Below are 19,970 nucleotides of genomic sequence, written 5' to 3' on the forward strand. Positions count from 1 at the left end.
CTTCGCCATGTTAGGTGGATAGTGTGCCAAACTGGTCCACCCAGGATTTGTCTGTTTCTGAGTGCCAGTATGTGACTGATGGTGTTTGTGTCGGCTGCGGAAAGCCTTTATTTTTGTACTAAATCGTACCAGCATATTTAAAGTATAAAGCTATGTTTTATAATTCTTAAGTTAAATTTAGTCAGTAAAGACTGTACAATGACTGAAGTTGTTATCAATCTCTACCTGTGTTCTATAAAAATGTTGACAGAAAAACACGTGGTCTGATTTTTGTGTGTGACTGCACATGTGTGTGTGTGTGTGCGTGTGTGTGTGTGTATTGAACGCTTGAAATATACACAGTTCAACACAGATCAATGCAATTCATCACATTCTAATTTCAGTTTCTTCCTGCTTAATACTGTTTTTTTTTTAACTAACATAATGCTGCTTTTAAACTACTAAATTTAGTACATCTTCATTCTATATTGTTATTTCTATGTATGAAATCGAAATATTTGCAAATAAAATATATATATTTAACTTTCATAATTAATTTGTTGAATTGCTTTAGGAGCAGCATGAATAGCTGTTCTTAATAAAAGACGTTTGATCATGTTGTGTTTTTTTATTTTATTTTAGTAAGTGATGCTCGGCTCATTGCCTTGTGAGTAAACAGTAACTAAAAGTTCAAGATAATATTGTAATGCTGCCAAAAATGCGTTACTGTCGTTTGTTTCCATAGTAATACAACTGATCTGAGGTAATTGGGTCTCATCTTTGAATCCCTCCTGGTTTAATGTCACTAAATGATGCAGCTCTGCCACCTGCTGACAGTAAGCAGTACCTGCAGCGTGTCAAAGGTAATTAAATGTTTCATTCTCTGTTTAATTGAAAACTAAAACTACATGGACGTGATGGATTGGTTTGCTGCTTTCAGAGGCATGCGTGCAATGATGGGAACGTGACTCGGTGTGTTCTTATGAGAAATCCTATTCAGACTTCACTAATTGGTCATTTTGATTTTGCAGCACCATTTATGTTAAACCAAGATTTCTATATTTGACCCCTGGCAACATGACTGTTCCTGCTGGTTACTGCAGACTTGGGAAAGAGCGATAATAATCATCCTAATGAATCAAATCTGCTTCTCATCCCAGTCCATTGACCCTGATTTGGGTCGACGGACGGGGAGTCTTTGAACACCTCTCAGTGTGCCGTTTCATTGTCAGTCTGGGAAACCTGAGACACCGCTTGTGTTTTTCCTGCCTGTGCCCGACCGTGCAGCGGATTCATCTCCCTCTGCTGACACATTAGAGTCTTGTTACTGCATCTGTGACCACTCGGTTACTGCTGCCTGAAACCTTAACCTGGATGAAGCTTAGTCTGAACGCTGGCCTCGCTCTCAGGGCATTACTTACCTCTGTCTTTGCCAAAAGCTCATCCGTTTTGTTGCTCTTCTGCTATCGTTGACAAAGGATTCCTTTGTAAGACCATGTGAAACCTTTTTTTATTATTACTATTATTCTCATGTGATCGGTTATTTTCCCATGGATATTTCTGTATATCTTCAGCATTTTGATTTGTTTAAAATGTAAGATGTCTGCACTTATCTGGAAATTATGACAAAAATCAACAGGAGCTATTAATTACTGATACATTTTACAATTCATACAACTAAAGGATTTTCACTATTAAATCGATGCTAAAAACAACATTGAAGAGCTGTTTTATACATTATTATTTTTAAATAGAATTTTATTGAATTAAAAGACAAGTTGACGTTCAAGATTTTAAAATATAAATCAACTTAAGTTATAACTTATAACCAAATATGTATTATTTATAAACTTCTGAATTTAAAAATATGCAAAATAAGATCATTTTACTTATTGGGAGGTAATCTCACATAATTTTTTTTGAATGGCTTTGGAAATCCTTGAATGCCACCTGTTGTAATAAGTTATTTTTAAACTTCCAGGATATTTTGAAGTGAAAAAAATGTTCAAGCAGATGGAAGGTGGATTCTGAGCGATTTATCTGGACTACAAATCGAACACTCAGTACAATATTTACAGTTAAATGAAAGTATTAAATAAAAACAGGTTACAAGAACAAAGCATGTTAAAGATTTTAGTAGGAATAACCTTTCAGTGATGTCCGTCCGTCCATCCATCCATCCATCCATTCATCCATCCATCCATCCATCCATCCATCCATCCATCCATCCATCCATCTATAATGCTCATAGACCAAAAGGTCTCTATAGTCCCTCCATCACATTCTTGGTGTGACCAGGGATTTTCTTCCAGTAGGAAATGCTGGGTAATCCTCCTAAAGGGAACATCCAGAAGGCGTGCTGACCATGAGCCACTTCACGAGCTCAAAGGAGGAGAAGCAGCTCTACTCCAACCTCCTCCTATTTGACGGAGCGTCTTAACCTTTCTCAAACGCTGAGTCCCCACCGAGGAATCTAACCTCTTCATGTTCTGAAGCTCATTTTCAATCCCGTTTGCGTATCTCCTATAGGGCGGCGATTCCCTAAGTGGCAGTGCGAGGCCCCATTCTCCACCTAAACAAGACACCAAGACAATTGAATCCTTCGGCTCGAGACAGACGGTGACTCCTGACCTCTAGGAAGAAGTCCGCCTTTTACTAATCACTTCGTGCCACTTGCAAAAAGAAATCAATTCTGTCTCGGTAATAGAGTTACATCACTTGGTTGGTCTGTATTTCTGAGCCTTAGGAAGGTTATGTCGACGCTGTTGCTGCTCTTAGGGGTTTTCAAATAATTCATGTCAGACTAATTGGTTACTGGAGAATTGTTGACATTGAACAAGCAGCGAAACGCAGCTTCTCTTTCCCTCTGAAAGTTGTCCTGAAATTCCAGACATGGACGGGAAGCTGCAGGTATTTCATTACTTCCCTGCTCTGGTATCGACCTCACATTTATCTGACTTAAAGTTAGTCAGCATGTATTGCTCACCTGGATGGCAACTCACATATTATTGTGCAGTTTAAGTCCTTTAATCTAATAGGGCAAATTGAAAACATAATTTAATATGGGGCTGCAATGCATATTTGTGACTGGCATGATTGATTTAAAAAACCTCCTTCCCATGTTTTCTCTGTAAGCCTTTGCATTTGCCGTGCTGCTGTGCTTTTTGTTTACTAAACTGTTGGAGATGGAAATTTTATGTCTTGCAAAAATATGAATAGACCTTGAATGTGCTTTAATGTGATTTTATGAGACAGAAAAGAAAAAAGTATAATACATAACAGTGAAGAAGAAGCAAAATGATACATGAAAAAACCAAAAAAGGCGACAATTATATATTATTACTCTGACACCCCTAAATAAAATCCAGAACAACCAACTTCCTTCAAATGTAACTTAGTTAATAAACAGACCCTAAATTTCAGTGTGTCAGTTTAATATAATTTAAGTAAAAACATGACTATCACCCTGAATATTATAACTGGCAGAGTTAAACATGGTGGTGGCAGTGTCATGCAGGGGAGATTGCTTTTCTTCAGCAGGAACGATGAAGCTTGACAACAGAAAATGGGCTTAACTCGCTCCCATTTTGGGGATAATGGCAGGCGATTCGCATCTAGAAGGGCATCTGGAATGCAATATTTTTCCTTACTAAATAATAAAAACCAAGTATCATTTTTCTCCCCCTCTATTGTATAAAATCCCCCATATAACCTGGGTGTAACTCGGGTGTTAGGTGTCAAAATGCACCAAATCTCAAGGCTCTTTTTCTTTCATTTCTTTGGATTTCAACCTTATATTTCTCTCAGTGGAGGCAACCATTTGTTCTGTGAGAACCTTGGAGAAAAGAAGGTGTGGAGAGCAAGTTGCGGACGCTTACAAGCCTACGGTCAAGATAGGATTTCCTCCGCTCCAGGTCATGAATAATTCAACATGGGAGGCCACGACTCGCCTCGAAAGAGAGCAAAAGGAAAGGACGTGTCTTTCTAGCGCCAGAAGGAAAGAGGACGAGGCTGGAGGAGCATGGAGGAGGTGGTGAGGAAGCGACCAATAATCTCCGCCAGGGAAAGAGGTCAGTTGGAGAAATCTATATGCCTGTGCGTGTGTGTGTGTGTGTGTGTGGGCGGATGGAGGGGAGGGGGGGTGTCTGTAGGCCATATGAGGTTGTGTGTGTGTGTTTGTTTGTAATACCTTGTGGGGACCATTTTCCTGACACATGCCACATTGTGGGGCCCCACTGCTCCTTGTGGGGACCAGGCTTCGGTCCCCACAAGGGGAAACACTGTTTTTGGGTCAGGGGTCAGATTTAGGACTAAGGTGTGAATTGAGTTTTGGTTAGGGTTAGGTATGTAATGGTTAGGTTTAGGAAAAGGGTAAGATTTAGGCTGCAGAAATGAATAGAAGTCAATAGAAAATCCCCACAAAGATAGCCACGCATAGATGTGTGTGTGTTTGCATCCACATGGGTTGTATTAGGGCCGAACTGGGTTTTGCCGTGAAATCTTTCACAGCATCACAATGTCACTGCTCCTTTTCTGATTTGAGATCTTGACATTGTTTGGAATCCATTTCCAAAAACAACAAAGGAAGAATGTTAAAATGCATAACCATAGAAAAATAAGTCAAAGGGCTCCAGATGGGAATGATCAGAAGCAATGCAGCCGGAGCCACAGCGTGCCGGGCGCGGAGGCGGCAGCGACGCTCGGAGCTGGAAGCCGTCGCATCACTTTCACCACTCTCCTCTTTCCTCCTCCACCTTCACTCCCGACCCCACCTGTCAGGACCGGGCCCCGCGCGTTACGCTCTGCCCCCTACAGTCGGATACGTTAACCATGACTTCACCAAGCCCAGCAGCCCTGCGTACTCCTTCCACGGCCGCATGAGCACTGCCAGTAAGTTTGGGCCTTAAATCTTGCTGCACATCTATCAGGAAGCTAAATTTAACAACAAATTTAATAATAAAATTAGTAATTTAATGCTCCAGTGTTTTAAAAGCATCTATTACAGTGATAACCACTGTAACAGAAGGAGATAAAGGAGCGTTTTTGTATTTTATAGTGATATCTGTTGACTCCAGCCCTGGACCGAGGTACTACATCGGGGACAAGCTCACCCGGTTTGGTCGGACAGAGACACCGTCCTACTCCATGTCAGGAAGAGGCAGACGAATTGGGAAGAGAGGTGAAAACAAATCAGGGAAGGCTGCAACTCAGGACAGCATCAGACAAATCACAAATCACTCAGGAAACAGAAATAGGAAGTGGGTTTTACCAGATGAGCAATGGGAAATTGTGTCATTCATGTGATTAGATAAAGTATAAATTAGAGAAGGAGACAAGAGACTTCTGGTAACTCTGGATCGGCTGCAGAGATCCACAGTTCAGGAGATAAAACCGTCAGGCTGTACAATAACAAATCTGTCCTTTGTAAATAAAAGCAGTGGTAAGGAGAAAGCCGTTGCTGAAAAAAGAAGAAGTGCCAGTTCAAGTCCGACACCAGACAGGAAGGCGAGTTTAATACGAAAGTTTTTGGCCTACATGCAAAGCTCTGTGTGTGATGGCAAACAAATACTGTAGATCAAGCCTGAGGACGTTATCTAAGCAGTGAAATGTGGCGGTGGCAGCATCATGCTGTGGGGATGAGAAGATAGACCTTAATACAGGGTAATCCTGGAAGAAAAATCACAAAATACTCGATACTGTGCTGAAGGTTCACCGAACCAGCAAGACAAATAGCCCTGGATCTTGTAATGGTTTAGATTAAAGCATATCAGTGTGTAAGAGTGGCCCAGTCAAAGGTACGGCCTTTGACTGGGCCACTCAAGTCCAAGACTTGATAACTGATGTTAAGTGGCACCCTAAAGATGTTGTGACAGAGCTTCTGCTGTTTTATAAAGACTGCAGATGCACACAGCTGGTATAGAAAAACTAAAAAGTCAATTCAGCTTTAATAGCAACAAAAGGCGGTTTTACTAATGAAGATAGGTGAGGAGAATATCAATCCATGCTACTCTTTTCAGGAATAAGTTGGCAAAAAACAAAGAAAAGAAAACCATGTATAATTTGTCTTCCACTTCACAAACATCCCCACGTAATTTGATCCCAGTAAAATACACTGATATCAGAGGCAAAATGTGAAATACTTTAAGAGGTGTGAATATTTCTTTTTTAAAGACTGTGGCTTCTGAGTTTGTTTTTGTTTTTTCTCTCTGTTGAGTGATTCGTCTAAACTCTGTTTTCCCGCTCATAGACGAGCCGTTCCAGACTCCCGGTCCGGGGGCCTACAGCCCAGAGCGGGCGCCGCCTCTGAACGCTCAGCGCAGGCCTCCGTCCTACACGATCGCCGAGCGGACCAGGTACCGCTCTGTGGATCCTGTTCCAGCGCCAAACAGGTGAGAGCAGCTCACCTGCTGCCGCACGTTACCTCAATGCGGCAGCTACGAGGGAACGTGCGTGCAAACAGCACCGTACAAAAGCTCACTCCTCTGTTTTCCCTTCGCTGGATTATTTTCAGATTTCTTTTCTTTCTGGTTTGGAAATAGTCACAAGTTGCTTCTAAGTTATTCCATTGATACCAAGCAGCTGGCATAAATTATTATTGATTTCAAACATGGCTTCGCCCCAGTAAGTGCACAATTGATGACTATGTAAAAACATTGTTTTGGAAAAAGTTTTTATATCCTACAATAACACAGCTGCCTTGCATATATTATCTGTTTGAACTGATTAGAGGAAAATTGTGGTTTTGGTATTAATGAAAAATAGTCACCAAAGAAATTCATCTTGGACTCAAACCATATCCTTCAAAAGTCTGTTGTTGCTCATAAATGTAATCTCCTGGCGAATGCTGGGAAACACTTTGGAATATTTTTCCAAGCAAGAACGTGTTAATAATAGTTACCCTCAACGACCTTATTATTCAACTCAAGCGTCGTGTTTTTCTCAACCTGAATAACTTTGTTTCAAATCCACCAGCTACACTCTTCCTGGACTGCTGGGTCCCCAAGTCCCCAATAAACCTGCCAGCGCCAGCTACAGCTTCTCAGGCCGGAGGACAGCCGGCGCTCCGTCCGAGGATCTCTCCAAAACACCGGGACCGGGGCAGTACAGAAGCACCGACCCGGACGTCTACAGGCAGCGACAGCCTTCCTTCACCATGCAGCGCCGGACCAAGAGGCTCAGCCAGCCCTCTGCCGCTCCGGGTCCGGGAACGTACAGCCCAGAGAAGACCTACGGGCATCTCCACAAGTCCCCGTCCTTCAGCATGGGCATCAGGCACTCTGAGTTTGTTACCCCGCTGGTGGTGCATGTGGCCGATTGACTGACCGGACTCTGAAAATACTTTGTGTAATCGTGTTTTTATTCCGTTTTAAACGTTTCCTGTTCAGTTCAAGCAATGTAACAACCGTAAAAAGATACAAAAAAATAAATGGGATTTCTGCACTGTACAGATATGAATACATTTTAGCATAAATAAAACGGAACATCAATAACTCTTAGTTGCATTGTTTCTGCAGCTCTGGTCATAAATAAAGAACAGCATATTTTCTTGCTGGTTTGCAGCAACCTGTCTGCATGAAAATGAAAGCGGGGGAAAGTTCCTATAGTTTTGTTGTTGGTATTGTGATTTTTATAGGTGAACTCCAGTCGCTGCACTGCCCCAGGCCCAGCATTTCCTTAGCACACACCTGGAACTGGTAGGTCCTCCCTGGGATCAACCCCCTCAGCTCGGCCTTGGTTTTCTCAAACGGACCCAGCTGAAGAAAAAGAACAAGTCAATCAAAAAGTGTCAGATAAAATCAAGCTATTTCTCCACAGTACCACATGTGGTCTTGTTATGTTGCACAAACCAGCAGATCTTACACTGATCTGCATGTCATTACGTAATCACACATCAAGAATACGAAACTGAAACTGCTTTAGTAGCAACACTGATGTTTCCGTGTGCAGAAAAATTGGGACTTTCTCATTGAGGCAGGCTCAACTTAGTGCTTCAGTCTTTTTATTTTTTATATATGATGATTTGACTAGACCACTGACCATGTCAAAATTGGAAATTGTTCACTTTTTATTTGATTCTTTCTAACTCTGACGAATTACTCCTGAGTTATTTGATGGTTTATTGCAGATCTAGTACATTAAAATGGGTTTTCTTATTCCTTCAAGGACTGATGAACATCTGATTTAGGTTTGTTATGATTCTACGACCTTATTTTATTAAATGAAGACAATATAGCTAAGCAGCATTAGTCTTTATTCCAGATCCTACTGCCGGAAGACGAACTGGTTACAGCAAAACGGGAAAAATTAGAAAACAACAAATTGTCTGAAATGGGATTTCCAGAAAATTTGAAAAATCACACTAAATAACTCTCACAAAATAACCAGTGACACAATTGTGGGCAATCATTTTGGTCTTTTTCTTTGTGTAATAAACCAAATAAGCTAAAAAATAAAAGTCACTGAGTTAGTTAATAACAGAATTATTAAATGTCTGTTGCTACAAGCTAATCCTTCCCCTTTTTCTGTTTTACCTTTTTTTTTTTGGTAAATAAATTTGTTGTGCCACATTGTGTTAATTTTTAAGAGTTGAGGATGTAACTTCATATTTCAATACCTTCATTCTCTGTCTGACTGATCTGTTTAGTCATTTGTTTTAAACGTATTGGAATCAGCTTTATTTGCCAAGTTTCCACACACAGAAAAATGTATTTAACTTCTGTCCCAACTTGTTCTTCATGTGCTGACATTTTATACAAGTATCTATTTGGTGGGGTTTTCAAAACGTAAATAAGTGTATGCATGCAGTGACGAAGAAAAGTAGACACACAAACACGCCTAGCATAGACATGTGGCTGTAATTAATAGAGTTGTAATTTGTGGATTTAAAAGACTTTTCTAAGATGGTTGAAATCAAATATAATTGTTCACGAAATACAGACAAAGCTACAACTTCCTATTTTTATCTTCTACTCCTCAAGATGGCTGTGTAATTGTTTCAACCACAGGTTTAGCATATGTTGAAAAGATTACAAAACTGAGCAAGTCTGTGGATTTTGGAAATGAAGGGAATTTTAGAAGCTCATGAGCTTTGCCTTGAGGCAACTTCAACTTCCACAAAAGATATGTGTCAGCATGTTGCTGTCTTTTACTCAGCATGTGGTGATGATGATGTGTCCCCTTCCCCCTTACGTTGATAAACTTTGGTCTGCCCCTAATTTCCCACTGGTACAGTAGCTGGTACTTCAGAGGGAAGATGTCTGTGCTTGTCCAGGTGGGAGGAGGAGACCACTCCACCAGCAGGTTTTTGGTAGTAAGAGGGGAAACCCGGACATCTACAGGAGGATCTGGTTTCACTGTGGAGAGAGACGAGTCTTGACATTTCATGGATAACAGATAAAGATGGCCTGTTTCATAGTATGACCTAAATATGATAGAAAGTTTTAAAACGTCTACTTTATTTTTCTCTTCAGAAAGAACACAAACTTGTCACACCCAGCAAAAATGTTCCCTCTCACCAATATCCTCCAGCATGAAACTTGTTAGATGAAAGCTGCTTCCCCCAGAATGAACTGCTGTGATGTTGAGAATGTATTCAGTGAGAAGTTTCAGGTTGGGCAAGTGACAGTGCCAGAGCTGCAAAAGAGAAAAGAAAAAAGAAAGAAAGAAATATATTTGGAACTGTGACGATTTGACGCAACGCTCTATCTACAGGTGAGAGTTGAGATGTAGATATTTATATTAAAAAAAAAACCCAGAAAAGATATTCCTTATATTTCACTTAGTTTCTGGAGTTGACATATATTTCTCTAATGTTTGGCAGAATTGCTTTTCAATCTGGAGACTCAGACGGAGAAAAGGGAAACAATTAGAAAAGTTTATTAACAGCATGAATTAAATCTTTGGCGCTCGGGCCCCGGCTGAGGACATTGATTATCGCAAACTTTGCGATGGGCTCGGATGAGCTTTCCATATGCTGTTAGGAACGTCACCCCCCGGGACCCGGCACTGGTGGTGGAGGCGGTGAAGGATGCTGCCGGATAGCCGGAGCGAGTGGAGGTGAAGGGGTGGAGGTGGGTTGAGCTCTGCTGGAAAGCGCAGGACGCCATGGATGGTGGTCCTTATCAGCTGGTTGCTTGGACGGTGATTGGACGTGACGAGTCTTGGACCGGCGTCGATCAATCAACGGTGATGAGCCGGAAGCTCCGGTCGGATGATGCAGGTGGGGCTAAAAGAGTCTTCCAGTTTGAATTTGCGCCTAGGCTTCATTTTAAACCACATGAGCCGGGTAAAACATTTTTGGGGATCGGTCAAAAACATTCTCCATGCAGTTTTCCGTAATTTTGGCCCATTCCTGTTGACATAACTAATGTTTGTTAGCAACCCTGATTCACAAACCTTTTCAACTCTTTCCATAATCTATTAAACCGAATCGGGGCTTTCTGGTGGTCACTCTAAAACATTCACTTATGGACCCTCAGAATTCCCAAAACTTTTAATCAAAAATCTGATCAGGGATTTTTTTTTTTTTTGACTCTGGAATTTTTGGAAAATTATTTTCACTCTGTGATCCTGTGGTAGAGTGTAATGCTTTCTGCAGACGATCAAGCCTGTTTGGGTTTCATTTAATCTAAGAACAGCTGTGGTGGTTGTGGAAACCCCCCTGCTCTGCTCCTACCTGCTCAGACAGTGAAGACGGAGGTTCTGTGGTCAGAGAGGATGAAGAGCCGGGTGGGACCAGGTGGCACGTCTTTGGGTCAGCGTTACTGTCTCGCTCACTGTCAGGAGGAAATATTGATATACCTAAGGATTTATGCTATTTTTTTTATTTTCTTTTATTGTTTTTTACTGGAAGACAACAAAGCATGCTTGCAGTCTACCTGTAGGTGGCGATGTACTGTGTTGGATGGGAGGGCAAAGGTTCTGGCCAGGAGCAAAACGTCACGTTGGGGTAGCTGGAACACCAGCAGTGCACGTTGGGAGTGGAAGGAGGATCTGATCCAGAAAAAAAAAAAAAAGATTTTAGTCTTTTTCATCAGCAAACCCCCTGGTATGGTTTCTGTTTTTCTTTCTCTTTCTGTTTGTCTTATGTTGCCACATGAAAGGGTTTTGTTTAACTCAAAGCTACTATGTAGAAAATCCACAACAAGAAGACACAAGGAACATTTTTAATTATTTAATGAGGTACAAACTAGAAAACTGCAGATAATTCCTCTCATCTAGATGCTGGGCAGGTTTATACTGCGGGCAGAGAAATTTGGTGGTTTTTAGCAAACGATGGGTCACAAATTGCCTAATTTTGTGTTTAACTGATTGATCTTCATTAAATCTCTTAAAAATGTCAACATAGGAAACGATAATATGGTGAGCTTCCCTGTATAATAATAATCTCAGAAGAATCCCTTAATCATTTTAGTTCACATTAGAGAATTAATTTTTTATATTAACCTTTTAGCTGCTGTGTAGTTAGCTCTTGCTAACTCTAGCTCTGCTGAACATTAATTGACAAACTGTCAATTAATTGACCATCAATTGGTCATAAAACAGAGTAGAGAAGCTAAGAAGCTACATTTACTTTGAGATTGTCTTGTGATCGTGTAGTAATAAATTTTTTTAGCTGCACTGGTTTAAATATTAATATAATTTCTCAGTTTTTACTAAAATACACAGAGTGTGACATATTGAGCATAACTTTTGGCACACAATCTACAACACAAATAAAATGTGTTAAGAGGTTTTTGTCTTTATTTTTTCCTATTCTGATTTTATGAGATAAAAAAAACAGTTTTTTCTAAAATACTACCTTTTCAGTAGGTAAGATCGTAGTGAGATTTTTTTCCTTTGACTCTTATTTTTTTTGACGTGCCATGGGAAATTAAAGCCGTGGCAGTGTGAGTGCAGCGTACACTGTTAAATACATAAACAGTTTAAATACATAAACAGCATGATCACCACACAAGCCAGAACACCACATATTTTTTGGACAACAACAATATCAAAACAAAGACCCATGAAACATTACTTAGTCCTAACCCACAGAGAAATAACAATGTTTCTGTGGTGACCCTTTGCAAAGTTCTTGCTACATCACACACAATATTTTATTATCCATCAAATCCAGACTCACCTCCTAAAACTGAAGTTGCTTTGAGAAGATCCAGAGCTTGACTTCCAACACCAAAAATGAGGATGATAGTTGTGATACACACAGTCCCAGCCATCAATATATCCGCAGTTTTTGTCTAAATAATTTTAATAAATATGAATTACTTATGTTCTGCTGTTCTCTTCAGCCCAGTGTGGAGACTACAGAGATAATGCTGCCTCACCAGCGGTTTTTCTTTCTCTCTCTCTGCTGAGGCAGGAGCTTGTCTTCGCTTTTAATACTGAGGACTGAGGAAAGGAAAGAGGAACCAAAGACTTATCTCAGGAAACCCACTAAAAAAAGGATGTTTCTTTACGTCACAAACAGTAAGAAGATCACAAGAATTTTATTAAATGCTCGTTTTGTTTTTTTTTCACAGTTAAAGATGTATTTGACATTAGATAAAGAAAATATACAAATATTCACAAGCTACAGTTGGTTTAAAATGATAGAAAGTCCCTGTGACATCATCACCTGCACTCACAGGTACCTCTCTGTCCGTGTTTGTGCGTTTGTCGTCTCGACTCCCGATGAATATCACCGGCACGCACACGCAGTCCAGCCATTCAAACGTTTTTTGTATTGTCTTTGTGAGGCCGTGACAGCTTCTTGGGAGTCCATCCTGAGAGGGAGGAGCTGTGGAGGTTCCACATGGGGAGGCCCTTTCTGTGCATGCCGATGCTGTGGTGTCCCCCCGCGGAGGTCCGCAGCGACGTGAAGGCCTTGCTGATCCAGTTGTTTTTTGCTTCCTGGAGATCGTTGGCTAGGACTCCCTTCTGGTGCTCCAGCTCCTACGAAAGAAGATGCGGACAAAGCGCAACGGAAATGCTGTTGACTTTTCAGGGACAATAAGTTAGTCAAAAGAATATATACACATCTACAGCTGTGGAGAAAAACAAGATCCCACTTAAAATGATGAGTTTCTCCGATTTGACTTTTTTTTACAGGTATATGTTTGAGTAAAATAAACATTGTTTTTCTATTCCATGAACCACTGACAACATGTCTCCGAGATTAAAAGCAAAGATTTTGTGTTTATTTGCAGAAAATGAAAAATAGTCGAAGTAACGAAAAAGATGTAGTGCTTTCAGAGCCCAAATAATGCAAAAAAAAAACAAGTTAGAAACAACAATAATGTTTCATCATCAGTATTGTTAAAACACTTATATATATATATATATAGATATAGGTATATATATATCTATATATATATATAGAGATATATATAGATAGATATTAGTTTTTAGCAAATTGAGACATATGACAACATTACAGAATATGCTTTCGTAAAAAGCATATATTGATTCATGGAAATGAAATAATTTCCTTGAAAATGTTGAAAATCATTCCTGGAAATTAGACGCATTTACTGTAGTTCATCTTTGACAGTGTCAGGATTTCTAGCTCAAACCCTGACTAAGGTGAAACTGTCTCAACTTCCTCTCTTTTGGTTTCCTTATGTTGCTGCAACCCCATGAAAGGACTAAATCTCTATCGCAGATTATATAATTACTTTTCCTTGTGTTTGCATCTAAAGGCTTTCCTTCATTAGGTTTGCTTACATTACATGTCATAGATTTGACCCTGATTGTTGATGTTTCTGTGTAAAGTGATTGTGGGCCCTTTTGTGACTTTATGAGATTGTCTTGGTACATTAACCCTCTGGCTAGCTGTTAGCCTCCCGCTTCTCTGCACTTTGTCATCTTCCTACAGCAGATAAGGTGAATATTACTGATAAGAATCCAAACTACTCCTTGAACAGGCGTCCACCGTCCAGCATATGTATTCTCTATAAGCAGCAACTTTTGTGTTTCTATCTGCGGAGTGGAAATGTGAAAAAGTGTCGGTGTGGAAACACAGGAATGCCCAAATGTGACTCTCTCATGGCTAATGATGAATCCATCAACATGACGAAACAAGAACAGTTTTGAGACAGAGGAACTGGACAAGATTTCAAGAAATTTCCACTTCTTCCTATTGCATTTCAGAAACCCTGTTGGGGTTTTATACTGCAATCGGTGTAAAATCTCTGTTATTGGCCAGGTCACACTTGGAAAAGAGACTTTTAATCTCAATGAGTTATTTTTCCTGGTTAAATAAAAGATACATACATACATACATACATATACAGTACAGACCAAAAGTTTGGACACACTTTCTCATTGAATTCAATGAGAAAGTGTGTCCAAACTTTTGGTCTAATAATCAAAATAACTGATATACATCAGTTATTTTAGATTATAGCTTTATTTCTTTTACTGGTTTTATATTTTTCGACCATATTTGAAGCAAACTAATAAAATAAACCAACATAAACAGCCCTACCTTATTACGAGTAATGGGTTAGTTTTTAGTGCCCATGTTGTTATTCTATCTTTAAAGGGGCGGTAACATTATTTTCCAGGCACATAGAGCCATTTTAGCGCACAATTAAGTAACTATATTACCTTCAGTTCTTATAAAAATGTATCAAATGTGAAATAAAAGACATCGAACTTTGGAGGTGCTGAGTGGGGCAAGGGATGCTCTGTGAGAAAAAAAACATTATAACATGATATAAAGCTAAAACAAAAAGTCTGCTTTATGTAACCCTGTCCCCCCTTTAATGTAAATCCAGAATTGTGTTTCAGCAAACAACAAGTGGGGGAGGGGTGATACTCCATGTTTCGAACAACCTCATCGTGCGTACTACATGGCAGAACACGCCTTAAAACCTCGACGGCTCTTGGCCGGTCTGCACATGTCCAGACGCTCAAACAATCAGATTTTACCTGAATCTTGCAGTTGGCCTCCACCACCTGCAGCTTGGTCTGGGCCAGCTCCTTCTCCAGCTCTCTGATCTGGGCCTTCAGAGACTCCTTCTCCTGGTCCTTCCTGTTCCCGTCTTCCTGTTGGGGGCTTTCGCCGGACTCCTGCCCGCCCGGTTCGGTCTCCACATGCACTGGTGTGGCGGCGCTGTGGCCTGCGGGGATCGATTCCGCAACGTGTCGACACTGGGAGCAAGCCTCTACCGTGCTCTAGAAGATGACAATTAGAAAGAAAAAGATTGTACACCAAAAAAAAAAAAAAAATGTATGAGTGTAACATAAAAATAACATAAAAAGCAGACATCTGCAGCAAGAGTGGAGCACTCACCTTGAGTGCATCCAACTCCTCTCTGTGGGTGACTTCCTGCCTCTCCAGACGCGACGTCAGCTGAGAGCAGATCTGAGAGACAACGCATCTCGTTTCGACTTCATCAAACGAAACCTCCTCCAATCACACCTACATACATCTGTGAGAATGCTGAAGGACACTCTGATTGCACAAACAGCGCCATCAATGGCCCGGTACCTGTTTGTAGTCGGAGATGATACCGGACGATTTTTTTATCTCCTGCTCAGCCGTCTCCAGCTCTCTCCGAAACACTTCCTTCAGCTACACAAAAAAGATTTTTCTTTCTTACAACAGCCTGCAATAATTTTAGACACTGCAGTATGGATCAAAAAAAAAAAAATCCTATCACCATGGCAGCTTCTTCCTCTTTGCCTCTTTTCTCGTCTTCAGTTGCCTGCAGTCGATGTTGGATCTTAAGAAGGTCTTTGGTTAGCTCGTCTACTCTGTCTTCTGCCTGGGAAACATGAAAATAGACTCAGATCCTCGCCGTTACAAGCTTGTAAAAGTATCCCCTTTACTTCTTCACAGTTGGTAGGTACTCCCCTTCGATATGCAGTTTGACACGGCACACATGTGGAAGAAGGTGCTCTTTGTACCCTGACCCAACATGTCAGAGTACAAACACAGCATTAAAAACACACCACTCTCCACTGAGAAACATGGTGGTGGTAAAGTCATGCTGAGAAAGGAAACGTGGTGAGAAGATTGATGAAGCTCAATACAGGAAAAGTTGTGTAAGAAAACCCAGTTTGCTACAAGTTGATCCATCTTGTAAAAACAAAACAAAATACACGGAAAGCTGCGGCTGTACCTGGACAAACCTCAAACTTTTGACTGCTACTGTAAATATGGCCGGGCTGCATTTTAGATAGCTGGCAGAATAAACCGTATCCTAGGATGTGATGTAAATGAGGTCCTGAAATGCAAAACCTTTGCCTTTCTCAGTTTGACCTCTTAATAGTACCTCATCTAGACAATTCCTCAAAGCAACCTTGCTGGTGATTAGTCTGTGGGCCAAGCTATCGTTTTCCTGCTCCAAGCGAAGGCTGGCCTGCTGGAGCTGCCGGTTTTCTTTCTGCAAATTGCATAAAAAAAAAAGTTCTGTTGAGTTTCTGCAGCTGAAGAGAGAAAATCAAATCATTTCAGGAAAAAACAGATTAGGACAGGAGTTGGTTCTGACCAAGTATTTGTCCACAGGGTCATCGTCCATGATCTGAAGCAGACTTTCCCCGAGTTTCACTTTCTTTGTGGGGACCTTGGAAGAAGAAGAGGGAGAAGAAGAAAAAAAGACACTTCTTGTTAATTTGGAAAACCTGACACGTTTGGATGAAATGGAGAAATCCATCTCTCCCAAAAAGAGATTCGTAGGATGTAGGATGAGCTTGACAAATCAAGAACAGGCCTGAGAACGAGATCCAAACAAGGATAATTCAAAGATAAGATAAAGCCGAGTACATGGGGGACATGGTAATCTACAGCGCATCTGGGGAATTATGGAGGATGGAAGGGGCTTAAGGCAAAGCATGAAATGGATTTTCGTATCTTAAATACCTAAAACAGCGAATCTAAGATCTTTTCGGGTGTCGCGAATCAGAAATCTTACTTGTGGAGGAATTATGTTCGGCGTTGGGCTTTATGCTTTGTCATGGCCAGTCAGCGACGGCTCACGTGAGGAATGCAGAGAGACAAAGTAAACTGAAGCGCTCTGGATAAATGTGATCTTTCCTGTTCAAAATGAAACAGTAGGTCAGAGGCACTGCCTTTCATCTAAAACAAAACAACAGCTTCAAAACAGAAAAGCAGGACTTTGTTTAGGAACTTAATAGCTAAAGAATATCTGTACTTAAACAAAAGAATTAACTTATCTTAACTCTTACAATCAGGAGTTTTAGCAGTAAAAGCAGATATGTAAAAAAAAAAATTGCATGTTACATATGAAATGAGTATTTATGCTAGTTTCTTCAAAGATGCTGAAGCAGAGAAAGCCACTGGAAGCTTGTTTGTTCTTATGTTTGATTTAAACATAATGTGCTTGGTATTTATCAAACTCTTAGATTGGTTTGCATATTAAAACCTCAAGATGCAAACTTGGATCAGAGTCGCTCACTGGTCAACCTCAGCGGTTTTGAGGATCTGGACCTCAAGGGGAGATGCAAATCCAGAATGAAATGGACGAAGAGCCAAATGGATCGGAAGAAAAATGTCAAGAGATTCAGCCAATGGTTGGTCAGAGAGGGTCTGGAATGACCAGACAGGTTCCTCAGTTACCTGTGAGTACTGCAACAAACAGAAATCGCCTGTGTGATGCCAAGCTACTGTTGGCAAAAATCCCCAGAAAAATGATATTGCTGTAAAAACACGTGCTGAAGGGCTTCCAGTGTTCATTAGCAACCCATTAACTGGAACACAAAGCAAGGATGAAGCTTTATCTGGACTCATGGAAGCAAAATGTTTCTTTTGGGATTTGGAAAGAGCAGACAGTTTGTCAGACTGTGAAGCACGGCGGCTCACGTTTGATGGTATGGGGATTTTTTTTTCCGTGTTGTGGAATAATGTCTATTTATCACATACCAGGAATGATTGAATCAGATTGAATAAATCGTTATACTTTAAGAAGCCATGTTGCCTTTTAGGAAAACGCAGTGAAGTGGCTGTCGCAACAAAACGAGACCCCCAAACCCGGCAGTGAAAGCGGCAAACCCGGATTTTAATAGGTTGCAGACTTGGGTCAACATGTAACACAGGTGTAAATTAAAAGTGGTCATGTAACTTAATATTAGTTAAATGATTCACAGGAAAGCTTAATCTACAAATATTTTCCAGTTTATGCAGTAAATGTTAGAGCTGGTCAGGAAAACAATGTAATTTCTGTTGGCTAACGCCACATTCAATCAAATAGATATGCAGTGTTCCCAAATGCAATGGTGTGTATAAAAAATAGAGACAGTACAAAAGTTTAATTAAAGCCACCATTGTAATCTTGAACATGTTTGAAGGACTTTATTGTGTTTCGGCGATGTAATCCTCAAGCCTGTGATGTGAACAATGCAGATGTTGGGTTGAGAAAAATATCAATAAATACTTGATATTAAATGACTCACATTGGCATCAGAGACGGAAATCTTGATTAGTCAGTTCAGAAAGTGATGAAGTCGAGGCAAAAGAAAAACCCAGGGAGAGTAAAAATATTTCAGTAAATTAAACTATTTAAAACCTGCAAGAGACGAAAAACCTGTTCTGTTAACCAAAGTGCATTTTCATACATTAACACCACAATAAAAATATTCCAGAGTGAATGAATCTTACATTGAACGTAGGCTCAGTGTCAGCAACCAGATAGGCGAGGATCTCCTCTTCACTCATCTGCTCTATAGCGTTGGCATCGTAGGCCGTCACCATGGACACCTCCTGCATCATCGCGCCCGGATTTCCGTCGGCTTGGGCTGCTCCCACCCAAACAGACCCCAACAGTCCCAACGCTTCTGCGTAGAGCCCAAGATTCAAAACCGTAAAAGCCAAGAACATCCACCTGCGGACGCAGGAGAGTGACTCGAGCGATGTGAAGCAAGTTCAGAACGATTCTGACCGCGCGGTTTTTACTCGCTCTGAAGACACAGCCGTCCACACACACACACACACACCAAGACACCCCCCCCCCCCCCCCCCCCCCCCCCCCACACACACACACACCCACAAAAGATCTTAAAAGGCCAGAGGTGAGGTTGAAGTCCACGATTCCCGGAAGGAAAGAAACTTTGTTTGCAGTCCAAAGGTGAGAAATCTTCACACAGCAACACCGGAGACAAGTGAAGTGCACAGGTGTGGTGTGTGTCACAGTGTGTGTGGGCAGCACCAGGTTCAGCAGGGTTTATATGTGACCTGAGAGTGTGTGAAAGGAAAGACAGCCTTGGACACACCCACGGTTGTGTTTACATTTCTTATCTCACCTGTCCTCTTCTGTGACGCACAAATCCAGCTGTTTACCACCTGCAAATGTCCATTTAGTTAATGGTTTAAAAATCATTCAAATACGTCTAAGGAGGAAACTTTTTTTTTGTTGTTGTTGTTTTTCACATGCACTTTGCTTCCCCCGCCCCCTTTTATTCACACTCTGACATGATGCCGTGTGAACCTGCTAGACTTGTCAAGTCAAACCTGCCGTGAGTGTAAGAAGTAAATGATGTGACATCTGTGATATGTTTCCCAGGGGGTGTTGGTGCGGTAGCTCTATTATTGTCATGGGCTGAGCAACCAGACCGGAGAGCAAACAGGCCCAGCTGGTAAGGCGACGCAGAACAACGGGGAAGTCTCTGCAGTGCCGCTCCACCTGTACGCAGCCCCCACTTTGATCCTGCATGCTCCAAAGTCCCACCTTAATGTGAGTTTATCTTAATTTCTCCATTTGACTGTGAAGTCTGTCATTTCTCTCCAGGAGGAAGCCACTGTTTCTTTCCCCAAAGTCTCACTTCTCTTGTTGATTTTCACTTCTGTGTTTGAGTTTACTGTTTTTTTTTCACATTTATCCCTTTGTGGTCAATTTATTGTGTGTGTACATATATATATATATATATAAATATATATATATATATATATATATATATACTGTATGTTTCTCCACTAAAACTGTGACTTCAACACATGGTGTCTTGTCCCTCTGAGTCACAGTAGGAAAAGATGCACACACATACACACA

The 19,970-nt window shown here is 40.9% G+C and overlaps 3 protein-coding genes across 5 annotated transcripts; 1 reads left to right on the forward strand and 2 right to left on the reverse strand.

Moving 5' to 3' along the window:
- Positions 1-410: 410 nt before the first annotated feature.
- odf3l2a (outer dense fiber of sperm tails 3-like 2a) lies at positions 411-7,466 on the forward strand. 2 transcript variants are annotated; one of them, XM_032547508.1, is made up of 5 exons: positions 411-4,049; positions 4,759-4,869; positions 5,036-5,158; positions 6,227-6,368; positions 6,952-7,466. In XM_032547508.1, the coding sequence occupies exons 1-5, from the start codon at positions 4,001-4,003 to the stop codon at positions 7,295-7,297; spliced, it is 771 nt and encodes a 256-aa protein (XP_032403399.1). In that variant the 5' UTR covers positions 411-4,000; the 3' UTR covers positions 7,298-7,466. The 2 variants fall into 2 exon arrangements, with proteins under 2 accessions (XP_032403399.1, XP_032403398.1); XM_032547507.1 differs by lacking the exon at positions 411-4,049 and having other exon boundaries at positions 4,257-4,869.
- ebi3 (Epstein-Barr virus induced 3) lies at positions 7,316-12,655 on the reverse strand. 2 transcript variants are annotated; one of them, XM_032547510.1, is made up of 8 exons: positions 12,612-12,655; positions 12,306-12,369; positions 12,104-12,218; positions 10,857-10,971; positions 10,655-10,754; positions 9,495-9,612; positions 9,169-9,332; positions 7,316-7,733 (listed from the first exon to the last, which is right to left on the reverse strand). In XM_032547510.1, exons 3-8 carry the CDS (start codon positions 12,195-12,197, stop codon positions 7,578-7,580), a joined length of 747 nt encoding a protein of 248 aa, XP_032403401.1. In that variant the 5' UTR covers positions 12,198-12,218; positions 12,306-12,369; positions 12,612-12,655; the 3' UTR covers positions 7,316-7,577. The 2 variants fall into 2 exon arrangements, with proteins under 2 accessions (XP_032403401.1, XP_032403400.1); XM_032547509.1 differs by lacking the exons at positions 12,306-12,369; positions 12,612-12,655 and having other exon boundaries at positions 12,104-12,271.
- Positions 12,449-19,308, reverse strand: LOC116709149 (rab GTPase-activating protein 1-like). The gene is made up of 8 exons (XM_032547506.1): positions 18,584-19,308; positions 16,458-16,532; positions 16,242-16,352; positions 15,627-15,731; positions 15,455-15,538; positions 15,257-15,328; positions 14,893-15,138; positions 12,449-12,912 (listed from the first exon to the last, which is right to left on the reverse strand). The coding sequence occupies exons 1-8, from the start codon at positions 18,800-18,802 to the stop codon at positions 12,688-12,690; spliced, it is 1,137 nt and encodes a 378-aa protein (XP_032403397.1). The 5' UTR covers positions 18,803-19,308; the 3' UTR covers positions 12,449-12,687.
- Between the last annotated feature and the right edge of the window lie 662 nt (positions 19,309-19,970).

Source organism: Xiphophorus hellerii, chromosome 19, assembly GCF_003331165.1.
Source record: "Xiphophorus hellerii strain 12219 chromosome 19, Xiphophorus_hellerii-4.1, whole genome shotgun sequence".
Classification (NCBI taxonomy): Eukaryota; Metazoa; Chordata; class Actinopteri; order Cyprinodontiformes; family Poeciliidae; genus Xiphophorus; species Xiphophorus hellerii.

Bases quoted from the DNA above. Each gene is read 5' to 3' on its own strand.
- odf3l2a (XM_032547507.1), top strand. From the start codon at position 4,614: ATGGGAATGATCAGAAGCAATGCAGCCGGAGCCACAGCGTGCCGGGCG. The intron at 4,870-5,035 runs GTAAGTTTGGGC...TGTATTTTATAG, and splicing joins CGGCCGCATGAGCACTGCCA to TGATATCTGTTGACTCCAGC. The intron at 5,159-6,226 runs GTGAAAACAAAT...TCCCGCTCATAG, and splicing joins CAGACGAATTGGGAAGAGAG to ACGAGCCGTTCCAGACTCCC.
- ebi3 (XM_032547510.1), bottom strand. From the start codon at position 12,197: ATGGCTGGGACTGTGTGTATCACAACTATCATCCTCATTTTTGGTGTT. The intron at 10,755-10,856 runs GTAGACTGCAAG...TCCTCCTGACAG, and splicing joins CAGTACATCGCCACCTACAG to TGAGCGAGACAGTAACGCTG. The intron at 7,734-9,168 runs GTAAGGGGGAAG...CTTTTTCTTCAG, and splicing joins GCAGACCAAAGTTTATCAAC to CTGGGTCCGTTTGAGAAAAC.
- LOC116709149 (XM_032547506.1), bottom strand. From the start codon at position 18,802: ATGTTCTTGGCTTTTACGGTTTTGAATCTTGGGCTCTACGCAGAAGCG. The intron at 16,533-18,583 runs GTAAGATTCATT...TCTTCTTCCAAG, and splicing joins ACACTGAGCCTACGTTCAAT to GTCCCCACAAAGAAAGTGAA. The intron at 16,353-16,457 runs GTCAGAACCAAC...TGCAATTTGCAG, and splicing joins ACCCTGTGGACAAATACTTG to AAAGAAAACCGGCAGCTCCA.